Here is a 25,443-nt window from a genome sequence, read left to right as displayed (position 1 = left end):
GCAAGTCCAACTGCTCAACAAATAAAAACACAGCCCTTGATCACTCCCCGTAGCCACATGCATCCCAAGGGGCCTTATTCAGTAGAAAAGTGCGTTACACCGGTCAGCGTGAACCTTAAAGAGTACACGACTGCCCTGGCAGTCAGCCCTCGCGACTGAACAACACTGGCCAAGTAGAAAACATAGCAATCAGTGAATCTTATATCAAACCAAGCGAGGGTTTGGAAGACCTGGCAAAGCAAGAGCTTCATGCAGCTCAACTCCATCAACTGGCCGCATCCTGCAGAACGGCACCTTTGAGGCGTCTACGGCGGCACACGGACACTCGCCACGACGTTCCATCGATCCCGCCCTCAACCAGAACAACAAATGGCGTACCAGAGCCTATAACCCAGCATGGCAGTAACTGGGTATGCAGACAGGGTGCATGTGGACATTTAAGGCTTGCATTCTGGCTCCTATGACCCACCCAAAATGCACATGAACTTAACCCGTTTAGGAGTTTATATGCATTGTTACACTTAATGGTTAAGCCGCCCTGAAGGTTCATCACTCCCGAAGTTCAAAGTTTAATCTGAGTTAAGGGTAAAGCCTCGGCCTGTCAAGGGTTTAACCCTCCGAATGTCTTAAGGGTTTCATCTTCTTGGTTCTTTCGGTAAAGTCACGTAGAATGGAAATAAAATAATAAAAATAAAACATAATAAAATAAAATTCTCACGACATTTCGTGGGTTTATTTGGGTTGAGGGTCAACCTCAGCCTAAGGGTCAAGGAGCACTGCACCCACACAGCCTTCGAGTGAGCGGCTCGGAGCCTGCGGCGGAACAATCGGCTGGTGCAACGCCCGCGATCCGGCATGGGCTGAAGCGCTGGGAGACGACTCGGCGGCACGCCGTGGAGGGGGGGGGGGGTCGTTGCTCACCAAGGTTTTCCGAGTCCTCCCACTGATCCAGCACCTCCGTGACGGTGAGCACGAATACGTAGGTCCGATGCCTGCTGTCCACGTTCTGCGGGGAGGAGCGCGTTGGCGAAGCATAGAGAACACGACCGTGTCACGACCACTGCCGCACGCCTAACCTCTGGAGAATTGTTTTTTTTTTGTTAAGACTTTTGCCAAAACCAGTTTGCGAGTCTCAAGAGCCAATGACTCACCGTCACTTCAGACGAGCTTTGGGAGCACTCATCTCCATTGGTCAACCCCCCCCACTCCCTACTACCCCCAGAGCCAGGGGTAGAAGTGAAACATTCCTACGCCGGGGGACACGCTCTACCCGTAGGGCAAGGACTTGCATCAAATGTTGTACGGCCTAAGTACCAGGGTGGGACTGCACATAGATTGCTCCACTCATGACGAGAACCTCGCAAGTAATTTACGCCGAGGGTGGGGGTGTTCACTCAGCCAATCGTCTCTCCATAGTCATTAAACCGAGTTTGCACTTTATAGGACATCAACTATGATTGTCTCATGGAGATCACGTCCCCTACCATAGGCATGTGGAATTTTCACCACTGGTTAAAGGCCACCATCACAAATTAGCTCTGCCACTCTCGCATTGTTTGAGCAGGGAGACCTTTGCCTTTATTGTTTTGACTCTCTGAACAATGCAGGCTTGTGTAAGCGATTCATCCTTCCCAGCAATTCCATTGTCACGGTTCAGGGTTGCAATCCGATTTAAAGAATACAGCTTTGACATTTCTGATGTCTAACACCACGGATGAATGTGGCTCCTCTAATGTCTACAGGTGTCTAGTAAAACCACTGAGTACAAACACAAATTGAAAATCATCTATTTATAGAATTTAAAATGATAGATTCTTACGCCACACATTATTCAATGCATGAAGCGTGAGCTTTACAACAGAGACTTCACTGCATGGCCCATGAGAGACAATGCCTCAAGGTGCACATGGTGAGGACATTGTTGAATCATGACACGACTTGGCCATATTAGGATATAAACATGGGCTGCATACCTCAAATATCCCCAGCAACCTTCCCAGAGTTCCTCTTACACCAGCCTGAAAATGACAGAAAAGCATGATGAACAACGATTAACACTGGTTCCCGTGTATTCTTTACGAGGTGACACGCTTTCAAAGTGACGATTACAACTTAAAATGCAAAGACGACGTTTTAAGCGGGACATTCTGTGCGGTGGTCATGGCCAGCACTCCAGGAAAGCAGAATTAAACATTGACATTTTATTAAACTTGATTACTTAAGTAAGATTATTGGCTTACTACACGGCCACTAAATCAGCTGTTCATGACGCCTTGGGGCTGTCTGGCTATATCAGGTGGTATAGAATGGCAACTGGAACACAGCCAAATGTCACTCCAGGCCCATCTATAGCAGCGTGCAGGGCACGGAACAAACCCCAATGTGGGCACCCCCACCACCACCTTCAAACTAAACCGGGAGTATTACATGTGACGCTGTGACGTCAAAGCGCGGGGCCCCCCAAAGCGAGGGGCCAAGGGCAGTTGCCCCAATTTTCCATACCCTGAGGATGGCTCCGTGGCACTCATTGCCTTATACAAGCTGATGAAACCCAACCGTAAGGTGGCTGTTGCTACATAACTACGCTTCGTGTTCCAGGCTGTCCAAAAGGGCATGTAACAGCCAAGATATTTGATGAATTATTATAATTTAGGGTCACAATTTGATCTACGAATAGATTCTGTTTTTTCACATGCTTACAGTCTTGTTTTTAATAGATCTGTTTTTTGTTTCAGTCACAGTTTTTTAACTCAATTTTCCCACATAAGCATATCATTTGTACAGTATCCACGATCTATCCACTGGATGAGGTCTTCATCCATCAGTATCACCATGCCTCCGGGCATTATGAAGAAACGATCGATCTAGGTCCTAGACATGCTAGACGTCCCCTCTAGCACGTTCCCGCTCTTGGCTATCACCCCGTTGTTAGCATCAACCACTGGCCAGTAGATGAAGGTTCTCCCACTGAGCGAAATTTGACTAGGAAAGAAAGCTGTGGTTGCTGGGGTAGCGTTTAAACCACCCATCACGACCACCAAATGACATCTGCAATACTCGCCCACCCCATTGTGTTTTGAACTACCATGTCACTAACCCCATCTCCTGGGATGGAATTCCGAGCATACTCTGCGTGCACCTGAACTTAATATTTGTTCCAGCAATTCATTATCATGGGCTGCATAGGGCCAGGCGACAGGAAGACTGGAACCCGTGCGTGTGGTTAAGCCTCAACTGCAGTGACACACACGGCTGGGCACTGCCCCGCTCAGCAAACACGCACAAAATCTCATTAAACATCCTGTGCCCCCCCCCCCCACCAGCTCACGCCATGTGCGAATATCTCTGAACAAATAAAGCTCTGGCTCCATTGTATAAATCGTGTTGTAATAGTGCGGACTATAAATGTTGTATCGTACATAACGTGACGCACACGTGCTCACAAACGTACACATACACACTACAGAAAAAATATGGGCAAGTGTACTCCTGCCTGAAGAAAAAGCAATACAATGTTCTCCAACTAGGAAAGTGTACAGTGAGGTCCCTTTCTCTCTGTTCATGTAAGATTCAATGTCAACCGTGATGTATGTACTCGGCCACCCGAGTTCGATTTCCTGGCCATGGCTAAGAACAGTGGCGAGTGATATCTGAACTGCTCGTGGGCTTCCCTGGCACGTCCTTTTGACGTTTCGGTCCGAGCACTGGGCCTTTTTTCAAGAACTGAACAGAGCCGCTCACGTTCTCCCTCGATTAGATCGGCGTGCAGAACGACGCATGGTCAGAGCCCTAAATAAAGTCGCGGAAATCTCCGGCGCTGTATCGCTCTTACGGTTACGACTTTGGGAACGCTGTCAATGTACAGTTCAACACAATGAACATTGCCCAATACCCAATGTGCAGCTTTCAAAAGATTTCCAAAAACATCACACGTGCTTTGCCTGCAGGGTGGGCAGTTCGCAAGGGGCTCTATATATAGTCGTGCAGCGTACAGCAGCGATAACGTTTACTGCTTCCTGCGTCGCTAACACAACGTCGACGTTTGAGAAGACGCTCTCCGTGGCAAGGTCCACGATGCTGAAGGTCGAATCTGCGCGCTCCGGCCTGCTGTTTCGCAAGAGCACAAGTGCACGCGCTGCGCAGATGCAACGGGAAAGGCGTCCACTCTTACACATGACCAAGAGAAATGCGTGCACTCTTACACATGACCAAGATAAAGGCGTGCACTCTTACACATGACCAAGATAAAGGCGTGCACTCTTACACATGACCAAGATAAAGGCGTGCACTCTTACACATGACCAAGGGAAAGGCGTGCACTCTTACACATGACCAAGAGAAAGGCGTGCACTCTTACACATGACCAAGGGAAAGACGTGCACTCTTACACATGACCAAGATAAAGGCGTGCACTCTTACACATGACCAAGGGAAAGGCGTGCACTCTTACACATGACCAAGGGAAAGGCGTGCACTCTTACACATGACCAAGGGAAAGGCGTGCACTCTTACACATGACCAAGAAAAAGGCGTGCACTCTTACACATGACCAAGGGAAAGGCGTGCACTCTAAAACATGACCAAGGGAAAGGCGTGCACTCTTACACGTGACCAAGAGAAAGGCGTGCACTCTTACACATGACCAAGGGAAAGGTGTGCACTCTTACACATGACCAAGAGAAAGGCGTGTACTCTTACACATGACCAAGGGAAAGACGTGCACTCTTACACATGACCAAGGGAAAGGCGTGCACTCTTACACATGACCAAGGGAAAGACGTGCACTCTTACACATGACCAAGGGAAAGGTGTGCACTCTTACACATGACCAAGATAAAGGCGTGCACTCTTACACATGACCAAGGGAAAGGCGTGCACTCTTACACATGACCAAGATAAAGGCGTGCACGCTTACACATGACCAAGGGAAAGGCGTGCACTCTTACACATGACCAAGAGAAAGGTGTGCACTCTTACACATGACCAAGGGAAAGGTGTGCACTCTTACACATGACCAAGATAAAGGTGTGCACTCTTACACATGACCAAGGGAAAGGCGTGCACTCTTACACGTGACCAAGGGAAAGGCGTGCACTCTTACACATGACCAAGAGAAAGGTGTGCACTCTTACACATGACCAAGGGAAAGGCGTGCAATCTTACACATGACCAAGAGAAAGGCGTGCACTCTTACACATGACCAAGGGAAAGGCGTGCACTCTTACACATGACCAAGAGAAAGGCGTGCACTCTTACACATGACCAAGGGAAAGGCGTGCACTCTTACACATGACCAAGATAAAGGCGTGCACGCTTACACATGACCAAGATAAAGGTGTGCACTCTTACACATGACCAAGGGAAAGGCGTGCACTCTTACACGTGACCAAGGGAAAGGCGTGCACTCTTACACATGACCAAGAGAAAGGTGTGCACTCTTACACATGACCAAGGGAAAGGCGTGCACTCTTACACATGACCAAGAGAAAGGCGTGCACTCTTACACATGACCAAGGGAAAGGCGTGCACTCTTACACATGACCAAGAGAAAGGCGTGCCCTCTTACACATGGATTCTCATCACCAGTCTCCCATTAGGAAGTCAGATTATAAGCAACTCAACCTCTTCATCGTCATCAGCAGTAGCAATAGTCTATCCTCTGCTGGAGACATGAATGCCTCCAAGCCACAGTCATCTCATGGTCCTGTGATGTAACGATCCGCCGAGCACCGGCACACAAATAGATTTCACCGCTCCGTCTCCTCAGTAGACGTCCTCGCGGGGGACGCGATCCGTCTCCGTCACCATTCTTGATCGTTGTCCATTGCCCTTCAAGCCAGGACGCGCCCTGCCCAAGCCCCATTTGCTGTTCATGAGTCCGAATAATGCGACTAACTTGTGTACTTCCTAGAGCAAAACAAGGATTGGCGATACATGAGATTAGATAACAACGTATTCTAATTAAAATTTTAAGTGTTTATTTGTATCAATTGTAGCTCTCGAGTAGCCACTACCAGCACCGTGCCCTGCGCTCTGTGCTATTTAACACGCTTTCTATTAACTCACGCTGTCTGTTGTTGTCGTATCCTCAAATCCTGTAACTCAATGTTAACCCACTTCCCAATATGGTAACGACTGCAAACTGGGTATACTTATGTCACTGATGACAATACTATATTCTATCATTAAAAAATATATATTTTTAAACAATCTTTTTTTTTTTGTTATATTTCGGCTTGGGTCTAATTGTCCACGCTCAACTAACGTTGGGCTGTAAATCACCACGGTACCTTACGCTATGGCAAGCTTCGGGGCCACTTCCGGAAGTCGTCGAGTTCTGCCATTACTAGTACGGTACATTTCATTAAAGCGTGTTTAAAAAAAATGTTTTTAGATATTACTTATTTACAGAAACGTCAACTACATGGGGCTACACCCAATGACATTAGCACTTGATTGTATAATACTGTACTAACCTCCCCCCCCCTTCCCAACAGCATTGCATCGCTAGCCTCACAACTTTCTCTCAATACATTTTTTATCTTGTATTGTTGAATTGATGCGAAATAAGTTCAACATACATAAGTGTGAATAAACAAGTATTATACCTCTAATTTGGATGGTATCTGTCACGAGTTGCTTATTCCTTACTAAAACTATTCACGTTATTTATAAACGAGAATACATTTGTTGGAATGACACAAATGTGTAATTTGCCCTCGCAATATTTACAATTATTTGTTATTTGAATAAGCGGCACCGTAAGGACAACACATCCCATGGGGAGAGAGCCTGATTACATTTAGCTAAAGTATAAGGACTGTTATTGTACGTGGAATGCCATCTTTGATTGCCATTCACTCACATGGTACACGGCGTTTATTTAGAATACTTTCCTATTTGGATCGCTTATAAGATATGAGCAACACCGCATGCAAACGGGCTCTGTTCAATTAGAAACAGCACTGTACGTTCTGACGCATGCCATGTCCTGTTCTCCTGAAAAACATTAAGCGCTTTTCAATATAAACGAACGCTTGGACTCGCAGAGGACACGGCTGGACGGGCTGAACTGGCGCCGGGCTCCGGGATGAGTCCTTGGTTACTCGCTTCGCCTCGCGCAACCGATGGCGTGTGCAGGTGTCGCCACAGCGATGGTCAGGCGCCATTAGACACTGCCGTGCATCGGCTGCAGTTTGATTTCTCAGATCTAGTGCGACTTCTCAAATGGGGTTCTCGTAACATATAGAGGCCGAGTGTCTGCGTGTCCCAACCTGTACCCGTTCAATAAGTGGCGGGTGGCCACCGGAGCTGCCACTCACAAAGTCTCCAGATTCAATGCACAATGACGTCCCTTGTAAGAAACAAAATCGTACCTGGGGATGCCTGGTCAAAATTATATTTTACTATTTACATTAATGTTAATTAGAATGCCAGAATATCTATGCTTTTCATTGGATAATGTCTTCTTCCTGGCAGATTTCCCACTCACGTGGGGTCTGCCGTTCCTCTTTCTCCACTCATTCTCATGCTGGGCCATATCCACTGCAGTCCTTCACGTCTTGGCTCACCGCCTGCCACCACCTCCAGGCCTGCATGTCCATCTTTGCCCTGGCGCTTTCATGTTCCATCACCGGTATTCCGATGCGGTTTTTCTCTCTTCTTGCGACACGTCCTGGCTGACTCGACAACTCACTCTCAACTTGTCCAAGAGAGGGCGACCACTCTCGCATTCTTAATGGCGTCTTCATTTCAGATCCGATACTGATACTGTACGAATTGCATTATGGTACATCACGTTTCCAATTAAGCATTGTTCCAACGACTCGTGGATAGTTTCAAAAGTCACGTCAAAGTGTCTTGTCAGTCCCAAGCCAGTGGTGGAAATTCAACGTTGATATGGCGGAAATAAATATCTCAACAGAACCTTCCCACCAAAATATAAAACGTAAAAATGGGCGTTGGGGTAGTACCCCTCCCTATGGGTGGCCCCTGAGTCAGAGGTGAACATTTGACATTCCGCGGCATTGGTTAAATAAAGACAAACAAATGGATGATGATGATGACTGGGCACAGTACGGGTATTTTGACGCAACTGTTGACCCCAGAACCCAGTGTAGCCTAGCAGGACGTACACCGTATACTCTCCACCGTTTACAAACTTGTAAGCAAACTCGGCACAGTCAATATTTAAAATCCAGCTGAACCAGTAATATATTCACTGTAAGCTTGATAGTAAAGACCCTGCAGTACCATTTGTTTCTGTAAAAAGTCAGAATCCCAAATGTGAACAATGCAAATAAACAGCAAAATATTAATGACTTTCCCTATCAAAGACATCAAATAAAATATTGAACATTAATGGGCGTCTCCGGATAGATGAACAACGTGGAATTGAACTGAAATACAAGTGGATCATGGACTTTACAATTCCTTTAATCTCCTTTCCCACGTGTCTCCCTTCTCTACAGTCTCTAGGCATTGCTGTGGAGTGCGTCCAAGAGGCTGACAGCGGGGCATCTCAGCTGGCTTCACTACAATTACCATAACCGTAATGACCTCAATTTAAAGGCGTCTTCCTGAGATATGTAAGAGAATTACAGCTGATCCATGCGCAAAAACCCCACACCCCTACGCTTACCCCACATACTGGTTCTACTTAGGCTTTTTAGGATTCTGAGAACATGCCCTGGGATCAGAGAGCCAAAATAAGACACCTTTAATTAGTCTCGGGGGAATAATTGACAGGACGCAAGACTGACACCAAGTTTAAATGCTGCCCGCACAGTACACAGCTCCCTTACAGGGCGAAGCAACCGCTTGTTTACAAGCAGCGATCCTCGTCACCAGTGACAAGATACCACTGCACGTGTCGGCCACATGTACACAACATGCACTCGGTGCTTTGCTTATGCGTGCTCATCTAACACAGCTTTCACATCCAATCAAGCAAAGCACACACACGGCAAAAGGGACTACTCTACCCAATTAATATACAGTGTATACAACCAGAGATGCCATCGTCTGGCATATACTTTAGCTGAGCTGGCCAAATTTCACAAATTCTAATCGTGAGCTCAAATTCCAGCCAAGGACAACTTGACCCCACCACCACCATCATCATATACTTCATAGATGCAGAGTCAATGGGGCAAGTTTATTAAATCTCCACTCCTCTTTCCACTCAGGAGCATAAATGGACGCATTAGTCAGTTGGTGGGCAGGTCACAAGTAGATGGATAAAGTATGGGGGGACTTCCCAACTTTCCCAGACGTCTGGCCAGCAAGAGTAGGCCAGACGCCATCTGGAGAGGTTCTCCAGAGCTCCCTTCAGTGGAGGCTGGACTGCACCTTTACTTTTAGATGAAGCTACCAATTGAAATATTAATCTGGGTCAGTGAACATAATCAGAACTTGGTAGACAATAAGTGGGCAGGAGTCAACGGTGGTAGTTCTATTAACTAATCTAGCCCCATATGGATATGGAATTCCCACCACTGGCTCCGACCCTATTTAGAGACGCGTACCACCCAAAGCTCATTGGAGCAAGTGACACTGGTGCCTTTATTATGTCAGTGTCACCAGGGTAACGATGTAACGGAGACACTGTGATATTCTACTGATCATAGGCACAGAAAGTGTATTTTTCTTTGCCTCTTGCCCTAAATCCAACGTCACATTTTGGTGATAATTGGTGGAGAAATAGAAAAACACACGTTCCTAATGTGCACGTTTTAGCACTGAGGATGAGTCTACACTGAGTGTGTGACACTCGAGACAAAAGCCAAACATTAAAAACAACTAGATTTTTCAAGTAGCACACACGGAGCGTAGCGTACATCATGTACAGAGCTGAGGGATTTACCATCACATAACCGTGATGAACTGTGAAGGTACTGGGATACCGTACATCCAGCAGTGGATAGACTATGGCTGGTGATAAAGATTAAGTTATAATACGACACAATTTGCCTCCGTACCGTATTCTTCCCGCTGAGCAGCGTCTCATGTTGCTTTACAATTTAATACTCAAAAAAGCATTTGGCCAATCAATACAGCCTAAAATTGGATAAATCTAACAAATACACTTTAAAATTTGAAATAAAATATTCTGATGCGACTTGAAATAACATTTCAGAGGCAGGGAGAATATCAACTAAAGTCCCTTGCTCCTCCTGATGACAAGGTGGACAAACATCGTCAAAGGTATTTATTTTGCCAATGCTTTCATGTGCGACTTTCACACAGTTGGAGCACCAGGCCCACAAGAAAAACAAATAATTAAATTAACGTGTATAAGTCGATGGTTGTCAATGGCAAGTGGGATATTACAATCGCAAGGAGAGCTCTACAGCAGGAGCACAGAACCATCCATTTGGCTTGCAAAGAAAACACTAAGTGGCGTCCCAGACGTACCGCGAGCAGAATGCAACAACAACAACACAGCAAGCAGGTCAAGGCACTCGCCATTCACCTCTTCGAGAACTTCTCGCACGGCCGCACTGCCCGGCTCCTCCTCTGGCTCCAGCCCCCCACCCGGCACGATCCACCGATCCGGAAACCGCTTCGTGCTCACGAGCAGAACCTGGTGGGAGAGACAAAGATACAAAGATCCCTCATAGCTTTAACAGACTGTTGCGGCAAGTGCTGTTAGCAAGTAGTGTACCTATGGAGGCCGAAAGGGTACACAAAGGGGTGGGTGGCCAGCACCACGCCGACCACCTTTGATTCCCCAGTATCGATATTTACACATCGCACAAGGTACTCATTTGAGGCTGAGTCGACCCAAGGGAGGTCCAGGACCGATTCAAATAATCGCCATCATTGGCCATAAGCGGGCCTCGAACTCTGGTCACGTGGTTTGTAGCGCAGAGCACTATCCGCTGCGCCACCGCTCCCCAGGAGAGACGAACACTGACAGACGTGTTCACGTCAACGTGTGTAGAGATGCCTATGCTCACACACCTTTGCACGCTAAAGAGCGATGTGAATCCATGGCGAGCAAAGAGGTTTCCATCGTCATTGCATTTCTGTGTGTACAGCAGAACAAAGCTCCTACCAGAGCAGATAACATTGTGACATTCTCTTGAGTAGAGAACTCTGGCTATGGCTCACATCAGCGGAAAGTTAAATCTTAACTGGTCTTGCCCTAGAATAAACTCAACACCGCCATACCAATGTGGAACTTGCTCCACTGGTTTAGGGCTTTAAACTGGGGATAAGCACTGCCTCGATGCTAATTTGAGCAGCAGAAAATAATTGTGACTTTATTAAGAGTTTGCTTAATGAGCATGCATGCAATCGCATGCAAGCATATGGACAAAATTAAAGAACATGGGGCAGGAAGTGGCATTGTGCATTAATAACAGTAATGGAATGAGCCCGTAATCACAGGATGATGTCCCAGCCGCGCAGTGTGACACTTCTGAATTTATCACGCTTGCTGCGTTTGCCAAGCCTCATTGCAGGTTTCTCACATCAGCAAAACAAGGCGCAAAGTTCACGGAAGTCGACCACTGGAATCTTACATTTACTCTGTGAGCCAGGAGCGAACCAAGATCAGCAATGTGAGCGTTAAAGCTAGAGGGCATTTTGAATGACGTCAAATTCTCCTTGTGCAACCTTGATGTCAAAACGACCATGACCTCGACCGCCCGCTCAGCCCAAGGCAGCAGCGCTCTGCACGTGTGCGCAGTGTGGTAGGCGTGGGCCTAGGTTATCAGCAAGGCTGCCTAGAGTTTGACTGCTGGGTCGACTGACCCTGACCCAGCTAAGAGTACGTGGGGCACGCATGCACACACACGCAATCATATGGCGCACACACACACATCCTTCATATTGGTTCCATACATAAGACCTGGACGCCAGTATAAACGTTGTTTATATACAACATTACCACATCATAAAGTCGAGCCCATATACAAGAGTCAACAACTTAACCAGGCAATGCTACTCACTTTCAAAATGTTCGACTTACATTTATAAATCGTAGGTCACAATATACTTTGTTCCCCCACGCATTAAGTCTGCCTATATTGAGCATCTGCTATGATTTATCGTCATCAGTGGAGGCAAAAGGTAGACCGGGATGGCACCGAACATCACAATTCCTGAAGACGTGAGCTAGTCTTAGCAGACCATTCAGGAAAAGATTTGTCTACGTGCATGTGCGCACCTAGGATTTGTAAGGTTGGCTACGTACAACGATGCGAAAGAAGTTCAACATACATACACCACTGCACTAGCCATCCCCTATGTTTACTCGGCCTTAAATTATTACAGGATGTGGTGTGCAAACACCAACATTGTCTGGGTGTGCTGCCGGCCACACCACTCTGTCGTTGTGCCAACCAGGCCTCAATAGGCGCTCACCAACATCACTTGCCCTAACACTCCATTGGGCTAAATGGAGCATCGTTGTCTTTTGTGCTTGCTCGCGTCTTGGCTTAGGCATTTATTCCACTCTCAGGCCATTAAAGGCAGGTATATGATCTCTGCTGCTCACAAGCTGTTGGGCAATGTGATTACGCAAGGGTCACGCAAGGTTTATATTCTCTAAAAGGTCCTTCACAGCAAAAGGCTTGCGTGCATGAAGCTGCCAGCAGCGGAGAGAGGCAGATGTTCTTTAACCACAGGGTAAAGGGGCCGTAGGTGTGACTGACATCACACGAGGGCATTACTGGTATAAAATATCTGCCACGAATGAGATGTGTGCCAATCGGCAGCTTATCCTGCACTTAGACAAGGTTTAAATGAGACGTTTAAATTTAAACTGGGTGGGAACGTTTCCGTGCTCAAAGCAGCATTGGGTCGACGCTCATCTCTGCTGACGACTCCAATTCAAGAGCAGAAAATTCTCATTTTTATGAAACGCTTATATCGGCTTGGGGGAAAACCAATGTCTATATCCAACAAACCAGCACTTCGTTTATTGACCGAGGAATAACGGATTGTGCAAAATACCACCAACTTTACGATTGTAAGTCAAGCATTGGCCACAAAATCGCCCAGAAAAAATCCCAACACGAAGTAACATTTTGTAAAACAATCCTTCCTGTGGCTGAATCGCTGCGTTCAGTTTCGTGGATGCGCTGCATAGCTCTACCAATATCAGTTCCTAACGAAACTCCCTGTGCGTGAAGCGAGACGTCACTCATCACACACCACGCGGGACAACTCCAAAACAAATGGGAAAGAGCCGTTTTTGCACGTGTGTTGTGAATGTGCAGACAGGCCAAGGATTATCACGCACCAAGATTCACCCATTCACAAGGAATGCGAGCGACTGGCAGTGGCCTAAGAAGACTACTGCTGCCACATACAGTCTTGACTTAAAAGTGGCCGATACAATTGTTATTGTGGGTGAGACGAACTGCCCATGCAGTAGGTAGGTGCGTGACAGGGCGCTGGGTCGGCCGGCATGTCGTGTGTGTGAAGAAGTCATTATTAAAGAACTTTATCAGTGTAGATTATGGTCCTGTCGCCACCACACCCTTTTTACGCAAAATGGCTCAAGCATCTGTCACTCGTCCAGCAAGCAAGATGACAAAAAGTTAACAAAGAAGCATCCTTTGGATTGTGAAAATTCATCGAATCATAAGGGTGGGAGGGGAATGGTTACATAGGACAATCCAAACCTGTCTTAAATTACAAGAGCTCAGGATTTGAATGTTTTTTTCCCCACTGCTGTTGGATCCGTGCTCTCACACACACACACCGCATTAGCTCCCAGGGGGACCCCCAGCCACTTCCACTCGTATATAAATCCCCGACACTGACATTTATAATCAACGTCTCATATACATGTTGCTTGAGGCTCACGTTGAACTGGCATCATAATAAACACCGCTTTACTCTGCACACCAACAGCAGTTCAGGGTCAATTACATTTTGCAGGAGCGAGCACATCCTCCAGCAATCAGATTGTGGCAAAGATAAATATTTACCGAAATGTTTTCAGTTGCACTTTATAACAGCAATGATCATTGAATAATCGCCGCACCGATAGCATGATAATATTTCCTTTCCCTTCAAGCTTTGCTTCATTTCGGATTAAACACCGGGGTGTTTCACACTCAAGTGAGCGTGGGGAGATGCTGATTTTCGCTGGCTGGCTGAAGCCGAGGATGGACATTTCTCATTACCCTAACAAGAACCAAATCTCCAAAGATCGACCACTGCTGACTCACACAATGTTTTCATTTACTCCAGGAAAGGATGATGGGCAGAATCGACTGCTGTCAATATTTTGGTCGTGCAAGAAGCACGATGTAACAACAACGTGACTTGACATTTGATAAGAGGATCGATTCATCGATTGAAATGTGCATCTACCCTCACAATACATGTGTGGTGACATCGGAGATGTCACTGTATGGTGCCGGCCTGGGAGGGCCATAGCGTGCGATGTATTTACGTCGCGGACAGCGCCGTGTGTTGCTGTGTGAGGCCGGCTCTAGCACAGCACGGCGTGCGATGCATCATCATCGCGTACACTCCGTAAGCGGGTGCTGTACCAGCCCTAGCAGGGCTTGGCGAGCGCTGGGATAGCACAGGCACCACGCGTGGCGTGTAGTGCGGGCTCCCACAAGGGGGGGTGGGAGAGTGACAGCCCATGGACAGGGTTGCCCCGGACCATGGCACTCTGGTTGACCCCGTAGGCACGTGATTCGGAGTGTCCACAGAGGACCCCAGGTGGGGGGGGCGAGGGGGTGATCACGTGTCCAGGGAGAGCTCTCGAGGGAAATCGAGAGGGAGCGAGAACGCTCGCGAAAGTGGGCGGGGCCGAGGGCGGAGCCGGCCCCGACCCGGGAGTATATAAGGTGGGTCCCAGAGAGAGACCGGGGTTGCTTCGTTCTACAAACTGGAAGCTCTACGTCCGACGTCTGAAGCAGTACCAACAAGTGGCCGGGAACCCGAGCAAGGATCCGACCCTTCGTACATGTGACTCCCACGTATAGTGTAGTTAGCTGGGTGGTCACCACCCTAGGCTGTATCTGGTTAAGGGGCAGTTACCCCTTTGTCTATACGTGTTATGAATAAATGCGTTGCCTCTGAAGAATAACGTCTGCGACTCAGTTGGACTCACTACACATGCACTGAATAGAGTACATGTAAGAGTAGATTCTTACATGATAATTAATATTCTTGGTTATTTCGGTCAAGCCACGTAAATAGAAAACAAAAAATAAAAGTAAAATTTTAAAAAACATAATAAATTGCGATCAACACGTCGTGTTTTCTTTGCTCGAATTATTTTTTTATTTATTTGTACAAAATTTTTTTATTATTGTGGGGTTTTTGCTTTTATTATTTTAAATTTATTATTTTTATTTGTGCGAAATTTTTAATTTATTATTTTGTTTTGTTTTCTATTTACGTGACTTCACCGAAAGAACCAAGAATATGAATTCCTGCAGTCACGAAAGTTAAGTAAATATATAATTAATGATCTCATGCGACACCTGCAGCCACTAGATGTGCTACACTGATCGCAATATTGGATTACAATGAACTCTTGAATGGAAATGCAGCTCGCCAAATTGTAAAATAATCATGATGGTGGGGGTGATGAGGTAACCATTACAACATAAAGCGCCCAACGTTAACAATGGTATTAGTAGTGGCGCTGGCGGTGATAACAGCTACTCATTTGGCTGCATTCATGACCTCATGAATAGCATACATTGATGTTTACACACAAGTGGATAACCGAGTAGGATTTATGTGAATGTTGAGAGTGTGGAAAGGTCCAGACGAATTATGTAATTGCAATTGAATGCACACTGATTGCATAAACGCTCATTCGCACTCCAAAGCCACCATGAGCCCCAACGCTTCACACAGCTTGAGAATGATCAGTGTTTGCACGGCATCACGGCAAATGTCGCCGATGCAGCCGCACCTCACCCTCGCTTTCTTCCTCCCGTCAGGTCCCGCATACTGCGGCATTGCCGACACTTGACCGCCAAGGTCCCCACTCTTTACGTCTCCCACCATTTGACTTTTGGGCTGCCAATTATAAAACACATTCAACGTGTCCTTAAATCGACCGATCTTACGGTCTCATCGTCACCACAACCATCTTACTTGTGGGCTCTGGATGGCACTCGGGTGTAAGCAACCTACCCTCCTCCATGCTCCTCATCACAACCTGCTCTGTTCAGTTTCAAACATTCCAGTTGCTCATCCTATCCTTCCACAACATTCCTGGAACCCTCCACAAATGTAACCTACAAAAGGTGGGTGGTCAAACAACGCTTATGGTACAGGATATTAAGTGCACGTACGGTACTCATTCATCATACGGCGATTTATTTTTACAAAAAGTAGTTGTAAATAATGCTCCATTCATCAAGGAAAGCCTCACTCAATGTCACGCTTGCAGGAGGATCCTGCAGTAACAGAGGAGGAACATAACTCGCGACCATTTGCATGTGGAGAGAAACCCGAGGGCCCGGAGAAACCCAATACCAAGGGGGAGATAGCACTCTAGCAGTGGCAAATCAGACGGCAACCTACTTGCTTTAAGGCATTGTACTGGCACGCCATTCTTCTTGTACTAAACTCTTAATAAGTACGACCATAACATTTTAAGCATTCACAAAAGACAAAACTACTGAATTGCTAGCAAAATTATTTTTAATATAAAAAGTCACAGAAAAATAATGTGCTTGCCTATGGCATTATAAATAAAGCTCCGGACAGCTGGTTAAAGCATCCACGTGAATGCGGCAGTTTAAGACAAGGCTAATGTTAACCCATTTAGCTGACGAGCCGCGGCACTCAGGCCAAGTTTCCAGGGCTATTTTCTACCGGTCATGGTTTTCTGCAGTCAAGACAGGTGGCCGCTGATCACACATCACCCACGGGCGATTCATGGAACCCCTCATCACACAGACAGAGCCCCAATACAACCGCGGAGTTGGTGGATCGCTCGGAGATGACCGTGTGTGTGTGGACACACCCACACGGAGGCCGCAGGCAACGCCTGTGGATAGAGTTGCTACCCGTCCTGGATTTTCCAGGATGTTCCTCTTTACGAGGTGGCTGCTGTGGGGAACCTGTTCGTCTCGTGAGTGTTTTGTCAGTTGCGTAATAATATATATAAAAGGGAAATTTGTGAATGTGTGTCTGTTCGAAATGTTTAGCATACTTCCCAACATGCAACAACTTAAAATTTGCCATGTGAGTAACGCAATAATGGATGTATTATTTTGCACGGCAAGTGAGCGGTAACGTCACATCTGTGATGTCACCTGCAAGCGGCAGCGTCACGCAGTGTGCCTGCTGACGTCACGCATCCCCCCCCTCAACCCTCCGCGTAGGCCGTGTATTAATCCAAGACAAGAATCCAAGTCTCGGGCGAAACCGGGTAGTAAAGCTAGTACTATAATAACAATACAATAATAATACAAAACATTACTCAAGAGATTGCATTTGTACGTCGTTCTCCGCTGTTGTGGTAACGTGAGATGATGTTCATCCCATCCCGGTGGATGGTCACACAAGCAGTAGGTGGGTGACAAATCTACGTGGACTTCTTTTTATGAGTTAGTGGATTCCTCAATAATGAAAAATACTTAGCAAGGCATCTGCCAAACATCACAAGCAGGAGCCTCCGATATTAAAGTGTTGAGACTTGGGGAGGCTTAAGCGAATAACGGCGCGGCTATCATAGCCCTGGGTTACACACGTACGTTACCACCCCCACCAAATACAACCTTGCACACAGTAATGAAAACGAGCCCACAATATTATCCCAGTGATCTATTCATTCACGTACATGTCATGGCCGAACGGGTTTTATCTTTGAATTATTTAACAGCATTGATATTGCGTGATGATTTAATTTTGGTCCATTTATTTGTGAAGTTGTGCCAGCTGGCAAGGATTGGGCAAAGATGAGTGAAAGCCCACTTTTGACCCAGACAACCAGAGAGCAGACTTAGGCGCTTCTTAACTTACCACGAAAACAATAAACAATTATATATTTAAAGATGCTCAAGTTCAAAAAGCAAATATACTATTAAGAGGAATTACAGTAACATAACATTTTTACTCAAAATCTCATCAAGGGTTATCATGCTATTCTATGGTTCTTTCGGTAAAGTCACTTAGATAAAAAAACATAATAACAATAAAATAATAAAAATAAAGTGAATAAAATATGAAAATATCACGTTGATCGCCACAAGCAATCGTCATCTGGAGAAAAAAATAGATTATCATGCTGTCTCGGTCACCTGGCTCCAGTATCCAAGCTCCTTAAAACACCGTTCGAACGACCTGATCTCCGAGAGGATTGATGAACAAAATGGTAAATAAAACCATTATTTACCATATTAAAGTGAAAAGTAGTGGCAAAGAGTAATCTACGTTGCATCGATAGTACGTAAATGTTATCTCACACTGCACACGGATTGCAGGTGTGGGATTCCAGGTGTGGCAAGGTGTCTTTCATCACTACAACAATAACATTCAAGTAAATTGACCAATGGACCTTCCGCACTAAATGCTTTATAGCAGCGTTTGTTGAAGGAAGGCAAACCCTGGACCGGTTTCAACATCAGCAGGATGTAGCCCACAAAACAAACGGTACTGGGATGATAGATGTGAGAGACGAGTGGCATCCACAAACACTTACAATGCACCAAGCATTGTGCAATGACCCTGAAGAGTATGCGGCATGTTGGTTGTAAATTCGGGATTTAGGACCCTAAAAGCATGATGCCAAAATTAGGCAAACACCATTATTATCTCACTGCAGAACCTTGGAGATTTAATATGAACAACGAAAACAACGGTCCACATTTTTATTAAATCCTCAGCGGATCTGACCATCACACGTACAATTTCAAAGAAAGCCCAGCATTTGATTGCAGAAATACGAACAGACCTCACAGCTGTGAACCAATGTGAACGCCGGAAATTCAACGGAGGCATTCAGGCGATTGATTCAGCACACATTAACTGAAGCCCATTTCCTCTATAAACTAACCTGGATGCAGAGTTCTAACTTGCTATACATCCAACCTTACACAAGAGAGATGTAGACAGTTAGCCTTGTACATAGCATGTTCATCAAATCATTCAAAATTTGAAAAATTATTGGACTGCCATTGAACAGGGTTCGAAAGGCAAGCAGGGTCAACAAGCTTGGATAATGCTTGGATGGGCGACAATCAGGCTCACGTAAAAACCACCGTTGCAGGAATTACGAGAGCTGCAGAGGGCAGGGAAAACATCCCATGTTCGTTACTTTTAAAACACCATATTTTGATTACATTACTTCTAAAACCTCGAGCAATGCATCAGTAATCAAAGATCAATAACTTTTTTAAAAGTAGCCCTTGCAATGCTGTCTGCACGAGAGAGATTGCAACCGAGGGGGACTTCATTTTGTTATCTTCACACTCGGACCGCCGAAACATTGGGGCCACCGACACAACGCGGAATCACGCAATCCCTCGCACCGCCACCACTGCCACCACGACGCCGCGGAGACGCCGCGAGTCTCGGCATTCACCAGCCCATGATTGGAAGGAGCTCCACGTTGTGGCCCGGGCTATAAATACACACAGTCCGCTGAGTTATAGCATCACCGTGCCGCCAAATGCTCCTCTCGCCCCTTTCCTGGGCCACTCGAGCACTCGCCACACGGAGCGCGCACGCACGCACGCACATGTGTAAACAAGCACGAGCGAGAGCAGGAACTGCTTTTTGGGCCACGCGGGTTGGCGCGGCACATCAGGTGTGCGTTTTTTCCATGCGCCAAGTGCAAAGTAAACCTCGCTTTCCTTCGCCTCAGCTGCCGATTGTCCGTTCTGTTTTTATTTTTCTCGCCAAAAATGGACACGTGCAGTCGGCATGGCTGCAACGGCAACAGCCGTGGCAGTCCGAGGGACTGCGCAGCCAAACAAATGCCATACATGCCAACCATGTCCCAAGCCTACCATGTACACGCCTGCCATGTACACGCCTAGCGGCAGGCATCTCGAACACATCCGCTGCATCGTGGACTGCCCTGCGGACCATCCACCTGCATTATCACGCCAACATGAGCAACACCACTTAAGGAGGCCTTCATCCAGCAGTGGATTGACGAAGGGACTGAAGATGAAGATGTTGTTATTATTATAATGGCTGGTGTTTTAGTAGGCCGTGCAAAGCGTCGGTGCTCTTTAAGTTAAAGGGGACTATTTTAGACGTGATCAGAGAAGGGGCCATGCGCAACTCCACGTGCAGCTTCACACCTGGTGCCATGTTGACCTTGTGAAAAGTATCCCTCTCTCCTCTTCATTGCAATGTTTGTTCATGCCACGCGTGGGGCTTGGCAGAGATCAACTTTAAGAAGAAAATTAATTAACAAAGATATTTGGAAAGTGGATGGTTTATACAGGGAAAATATTTATAAGACGTTGAAAAAGGTAAATAAATAAAGGAAATGGAAACGTATTGCCAAAATAGGGAGAGACGAAGAGCTATGATTTCAATTCACCTCTTGCACTTAATCAGCTACTATGAGCTTGAATCCTCCACACTCAAAAGAGGATACTGCCAAATATACAATGCAGAACACTTCTTAAATGCCTTCATACTAAGTGAAGCTTGCTGTATAAATTAAAAAAAATGTTATTATTATGCAAAATAAATTACTTGGATTTTTTAAAAAAGCTTATTATACAACTCTACTAAAATACTGTCTATCCATACCATGTGCTTTTTTGTATAATGCCCACAAGCGTACACCGATACTTTCTTGTGTTCCTTAGAGTTCACATGCTGCAGGTGTTTATAAAGCAAAACAGATGTCCTCCCGTGGCGCCAACATTACCAGTTTAGGACAAAGTGGTTAGCACCTTGAGAACTGGACCATTCTGGGCTGAAAGCCAGATGCTTGAAAAGTCAGAGTCCAAGTGTCCCCATGCTCAAATTAGCATTTGGCAGGACTCCTGTGCATTGGTGGCCCGAAGTCAGTGGTGGGGAAGTTGTAAATGGTTGTGTTGGAGGCGTCTCCACAGCGACCACAGCTAAATTTCCACAAAATGGTACTCACTATCAATCCCGCAAGTGGTAGATAGTGGGCTGTCAAACCCCAGTTAGATTTTTTACCTGTAACCGCCTCTTTATTGTGATTCTATTCTATGCCAACAGCACCCCACCCGGCCCAATAAAAGTGGCCATCCCTTTTATTGGTGCAACCCTAAATATCCTAACTGAGCTGAGGTGTGTATATATGTGGCGAGTTGTTGAGCTAATTAACAAGTGCGCGTAACATGTTGGTCGTGTATACTGCATTCTATGCGTCACATCTATTTCAGGGTCACCATTACTTAATATCATCAACACTCATCGCCGCAAAATATCCAATGATATATTTACGGCCGTCAATGACAGGCACAAATCACACTTCAGAAATGTACATTGGACTCTGCTTACTCATAACACAACGGCGATAGACAATACAAACTACCCACGTTACTTTTTTGCAACAAATAACATAAAGTCGCCAGCTTCAAACACGACAGGCACCTGCTGCCCTCCGGGAACAGACATAGAAGTTCACACCAAGGAACTAACCTCTCCCAGGAGGGAACGCCTCGACTCCATGTTGCCACTGCTCAGTGACAGTGCAGAAGTCTCTCAACGATAGCTAAAAGAGCTCACCACGCTGCAGTGGTAAACAAACCTCCGAAACCACGTGGAAATGCGGCCGGCACGAACATGGCGAGGAGTTCACAATGATTTACGGTCTCGCTAAGATCAAGACGGGCAACACAACATGGTTACGGTGACGGACAGCAGGCAGAGGAGGCTGCCCGCCCCCCCACCCAGAGCCTGGGGTCAACAGAAATCATCCATGCACCAGGCAAACTGAATCCCCAGTATACCTTTAAGAACTTTAAATACTACGCTAATGTAAACGTGCAATTCTCATAAACGCTATGAATAATTATATAAAAAAACGTATTTATAATATAATGTGGCCATGTGTCAATGCACATGTACTTGTGTGCGTGTGTAAGTAATGTGAAATGCACAAGTGTGCATCAAGCAAGTTTGCCAAGTGGCAAGATAAGTGTGAGGCTTCTCTCGACAAAGTGTTCTCAATTCAGTGGCCATCAAAAGCCTGTGTGCAGAATATGCACTGGAACGGTGATTTCATCTTGACATGCAAAGCCTGCTGGAGATTTCTGTTATGCTTTGCTGTTGAAAACACCCTTCCGCATTTATATAGACTCATGTTTCCAGATTTGCCAGCTTTTTTAAGGGCTGTGGAGGTCATTCAACTTGAAATCGTGTCCAAAATGTGACTCATCTAAATCATAAAACAATGTCCTAATGGTTATACAGCTCTCGTCGCCCCTCTACGACTTTATGCAGGATTCCATGCCGACACTTCCCAGCCAGCGCAGCACAGCAGTAAACCATCGAAGAGTGTAACGCAACTGTGCTTGGCAATCAAGTCATTGAATAAACCCCTTTAAGTATTGTTCCAATAAAAAACATTCAGCTAATCGATGCCAATACGGGCGCCCGATGCACTGCACACCAACGGAACACACCGCTCTGCCCCTACCAGGCCGAAATAGGAACAGCATTTTGAACCACCCATTCTGTGAACGCACAATATTTGCTATGGTATCAAATAAACGAATTTGATCATTGTGGGATCAAGTAAATGGTCGATCTATCTCCCTGCTCAAATGTTCATTCCTAAAGAGTGGTGTACATTTAACGGCAGCCAGAGTAATGCCGTAACCCCTGCCCAAGTGTTAAAATCGCAGCCCACAGCACCGTCTGGCCATTCAAACCTCCATATTATTCATCGTTAAAACTAGGAATTTAATTTCCCATCTTAATTTCAACATTCTCATGATCCAAATACACTTCAATTAGTGCCAATTATGTCCATAGCTACGGTCCCTTTGACCCATTAACATGCATCGTAATGTTGGTAGTAACGTACTGGGATACGGTACACGTTGCAACCCAAGTATCTAGGATATTACACCTCGTTATTTTATTTTCGCCACTCACACCCAAGTCGTCCGCACCAAAGTGATTCTGGACCTCAGTGGACTTGACCTGCTTTCTAAATAAAGAGACTGGCTGTTAGGGTGTGGAAGCCAATTAGTCATACAAAACATCAGCGGCAGTGACAAGGCTGCTCTCTCCCCAAAGATACGATTCATGTCGGTCGTATTTATGTAGCCAGATTGTGTAATATACCAAGCACACCCTTCTGTAAGTAAACGGCCAAAAATACTGGAAATCGTGAGCAATTCTTGGCAGCACGCTCAGTGAAGCAAGGCACCTTAAGCAGACACCATGAGATGCAAAGCCTACGGGGGATCTGTCCCACCACCTGCCACCCAGCCGTTGGAGGGTTTAAGCAGCGCATGGCCAGTACGTTTCATGATCATTAGCTAAAGTCAAGGAGTGGTCAAAAAAATCTCGTGTTGTTTTACCCCAATGGAAAACGTTTCCACTTAGCGAGAGCAAGACGGCACTCAATGCCGGTCACCCATGACCGAGCAAAACAATATTCTCGCCAAGTTGGCATTGGCAATTTTTTGCGCACTGTTCATCACTTTGCCATCGGACACCAGGTGACCAGGAAAACAAGACTGGCCACTTGCTTCGGACAAGACTCAACAGGGGAGGGGAGCGAGTTGATAACTGTTCTTACAGGTTTGGGAATTAGCTCTGTAACCTCCCTTTATCCAGAGCTTTATCTGTATGTAGAACTTTTCGTACCGTACGTAGCCAACCGTGCTCATAGGAGGTTCGGGGAAAGGACAAACAAATAAACAAAAAGCAGCTTTAAAGAAGTGAGTTTTTAATCTACATTTAAAATTTCATATCTCCAGTGGCTTCCTATATATCGGAAGGAAGAGCATTCCAGATGTCCGCAGAAGCACATCTAGATTGCGCTTTGGGGTGTGAACATGGGGCTTTGCAGACAAGGGCTTCCATTTGTCACCGATTGACTTGATTGCCAAGCACTGCTAAAACTAGTAACGAGCAAGTTCGTGAATAAAATATGCTGCAAAAGTGATGCTTATCTTCATTGGCGGCCCTCAGCCAGTGGTAGACATTCCACATTTCTATGACCGTGTCCAGTGAATCCTTCGTACAGCCACGAACGACTTCCCACAAAAAAAGTGGTAAGCATTTCATTAACCCTGTATTAATGATTGCATAAGTCAACCCCTTACTAGGATTTGAACTTCCAACATTCTGACCGAGTCAGACACCCTGCCAAAGTGCCACCTGACTAGACATACATTTTAGGAGCATAACAGCGAGTTATTATCGATTAATATCGATCCTCAAAGATCGAATCGCGTGCGTAAGAATAATTATTTTTTAATTCTTATAATGGCATGTACTGGGTTTACATGACCCATGTAGCCGTGATTATAGGCTCCTAAATTCACCAGAATTAAAAAAAAATCGATTCTCGAATAGAATCATAACAATTAATCGAATCACTGTGGGTGGGGGAGGGGTGCAATAGCTACATTACGAATAACTATTACATAATTGCTGGTATGTATTAAATGCAGGAATGAATTAACATTGAATCCAATTAACAAGGGCCCTCCAGGATGAAAATATTACAATGGTTTTGACTTCAGAGTCTCATCAGCAAAGCGTGGCTTGTTACTCACCTCATGTCATGGCCATGAGCCATTCATGAACACCCTTCTGGTTTCCAAACAAATTAATATAAAACCACACGTGGGAAATTTATATTGAATTGTCACGTGTGCCTTTGCTTAGACCCACCTAGCACTACGATTTATATGAATTACGCTTACATGCGTGCAGCAGCATTGGGCACATCATCTACCCGTTGATTTTATTTTGAGCACTTTATGAATCCCTGCTGGATAAAGGCTTCCGATTCCACGTTGATCATGGCAGTTGTTTGGCCATACTTCACCATGTTAATGAGTACAGATTGAAGGGGAGAAAGGGGCGCGACTCAGACCCGGTGATGTTAGCCACGGCCACGTGTCAAGCTCAAGTTGGTGGGTTCAATGATAAATCTGGAAACCACTGCTTCACTATCAGAGCTATACAGTGCGAGGACTTTAATTGCGCAATTCATATCGATTAGGCTTAAACGTGTATCACCTGCATTGGCGATGTGTGTACACGAGCAGACCAATTTGCAGGGTCACACAATCTTATGACAGCTGGCAGTGGCCAGAAGGGATTTTTGCAATGAAAAATGTTGCAGGAAGATGCCAGTTTGATTCCTGCAGTGGCCTGGCAAGTTCTGTGAGGATATATCAACCAGACGTCTGCTTTAAGATGTCAATTAAATAACTGTTGGCATCATTTACAACAGTAGGTCATTGTGTGCTAACGTCATATCCCAAATATATAATAAGAAAATTACTTGCAGCTAATAATAGCCATTATTAT

General features: G+C 45.8%; 2 protein-coding genes across 2 annotated transcripts in view; one reads left to right on the top strand and one right to left on the bottom strand.

The window, feature by feature from the left end:
- Window positions 1-25,443, top strand: part of LOC116947418 (endosome/lysosome-associated apoptosis and autophagy regulator family member 2-like) — a 303,120-nt gene that overhangs the window by 133,173 nt on the left and 144,504 nt on the right. The window lies entirely within an intron of this gene.
- Window positions 1-25,443, bottom strand: part of LOC116947416 (diphosphoinositol polyphosphate phosphohydrolase 1-like) — a 61,369-nt gene that overhangs the window by 10,040 nt on the left and 25,886 nt on the right. The window contains exons 2-4 of the mRNA XM_032963109.2: window positions 10,475-10,585; window positions 1,974-2,018; window positions 922-1,006 (exon numbers count right to left, since the gene is read on the bottom strand). Of these exons, the coding sequence (XP_032819000.1) occupies window positions 922-1,006; window positions 1,974-2,018; window positions 10,475-10,585 (241 nt within the window). The remainder of the gene's footprint in view (window positions 1-921; window positions 1,007-1,973; window positions 2,019-10,474; window positions 10,586-25,443) is intronic.

This window comes from Petromyzon marinus, chromosome 30 (assembly GCF_048934315.1).
Source record: "Petromyzon marinus isolate PM22_M1 ecotype Great Lakes invasive population chromosome 30, UKy_Petmar_22M1.pri1.0, whole genome shotgun sequence".
Classification (NCBI taxonomy): Eukaryota; Metazoa; Chordata; class Hyperoartia; order Petromyzontiformes; family Petromyzontidae; genus Petromyzon; species Petromyzon marinus.
This window is presented reverse-complemented; position numbering and strand designations above follow the sequence as displayed.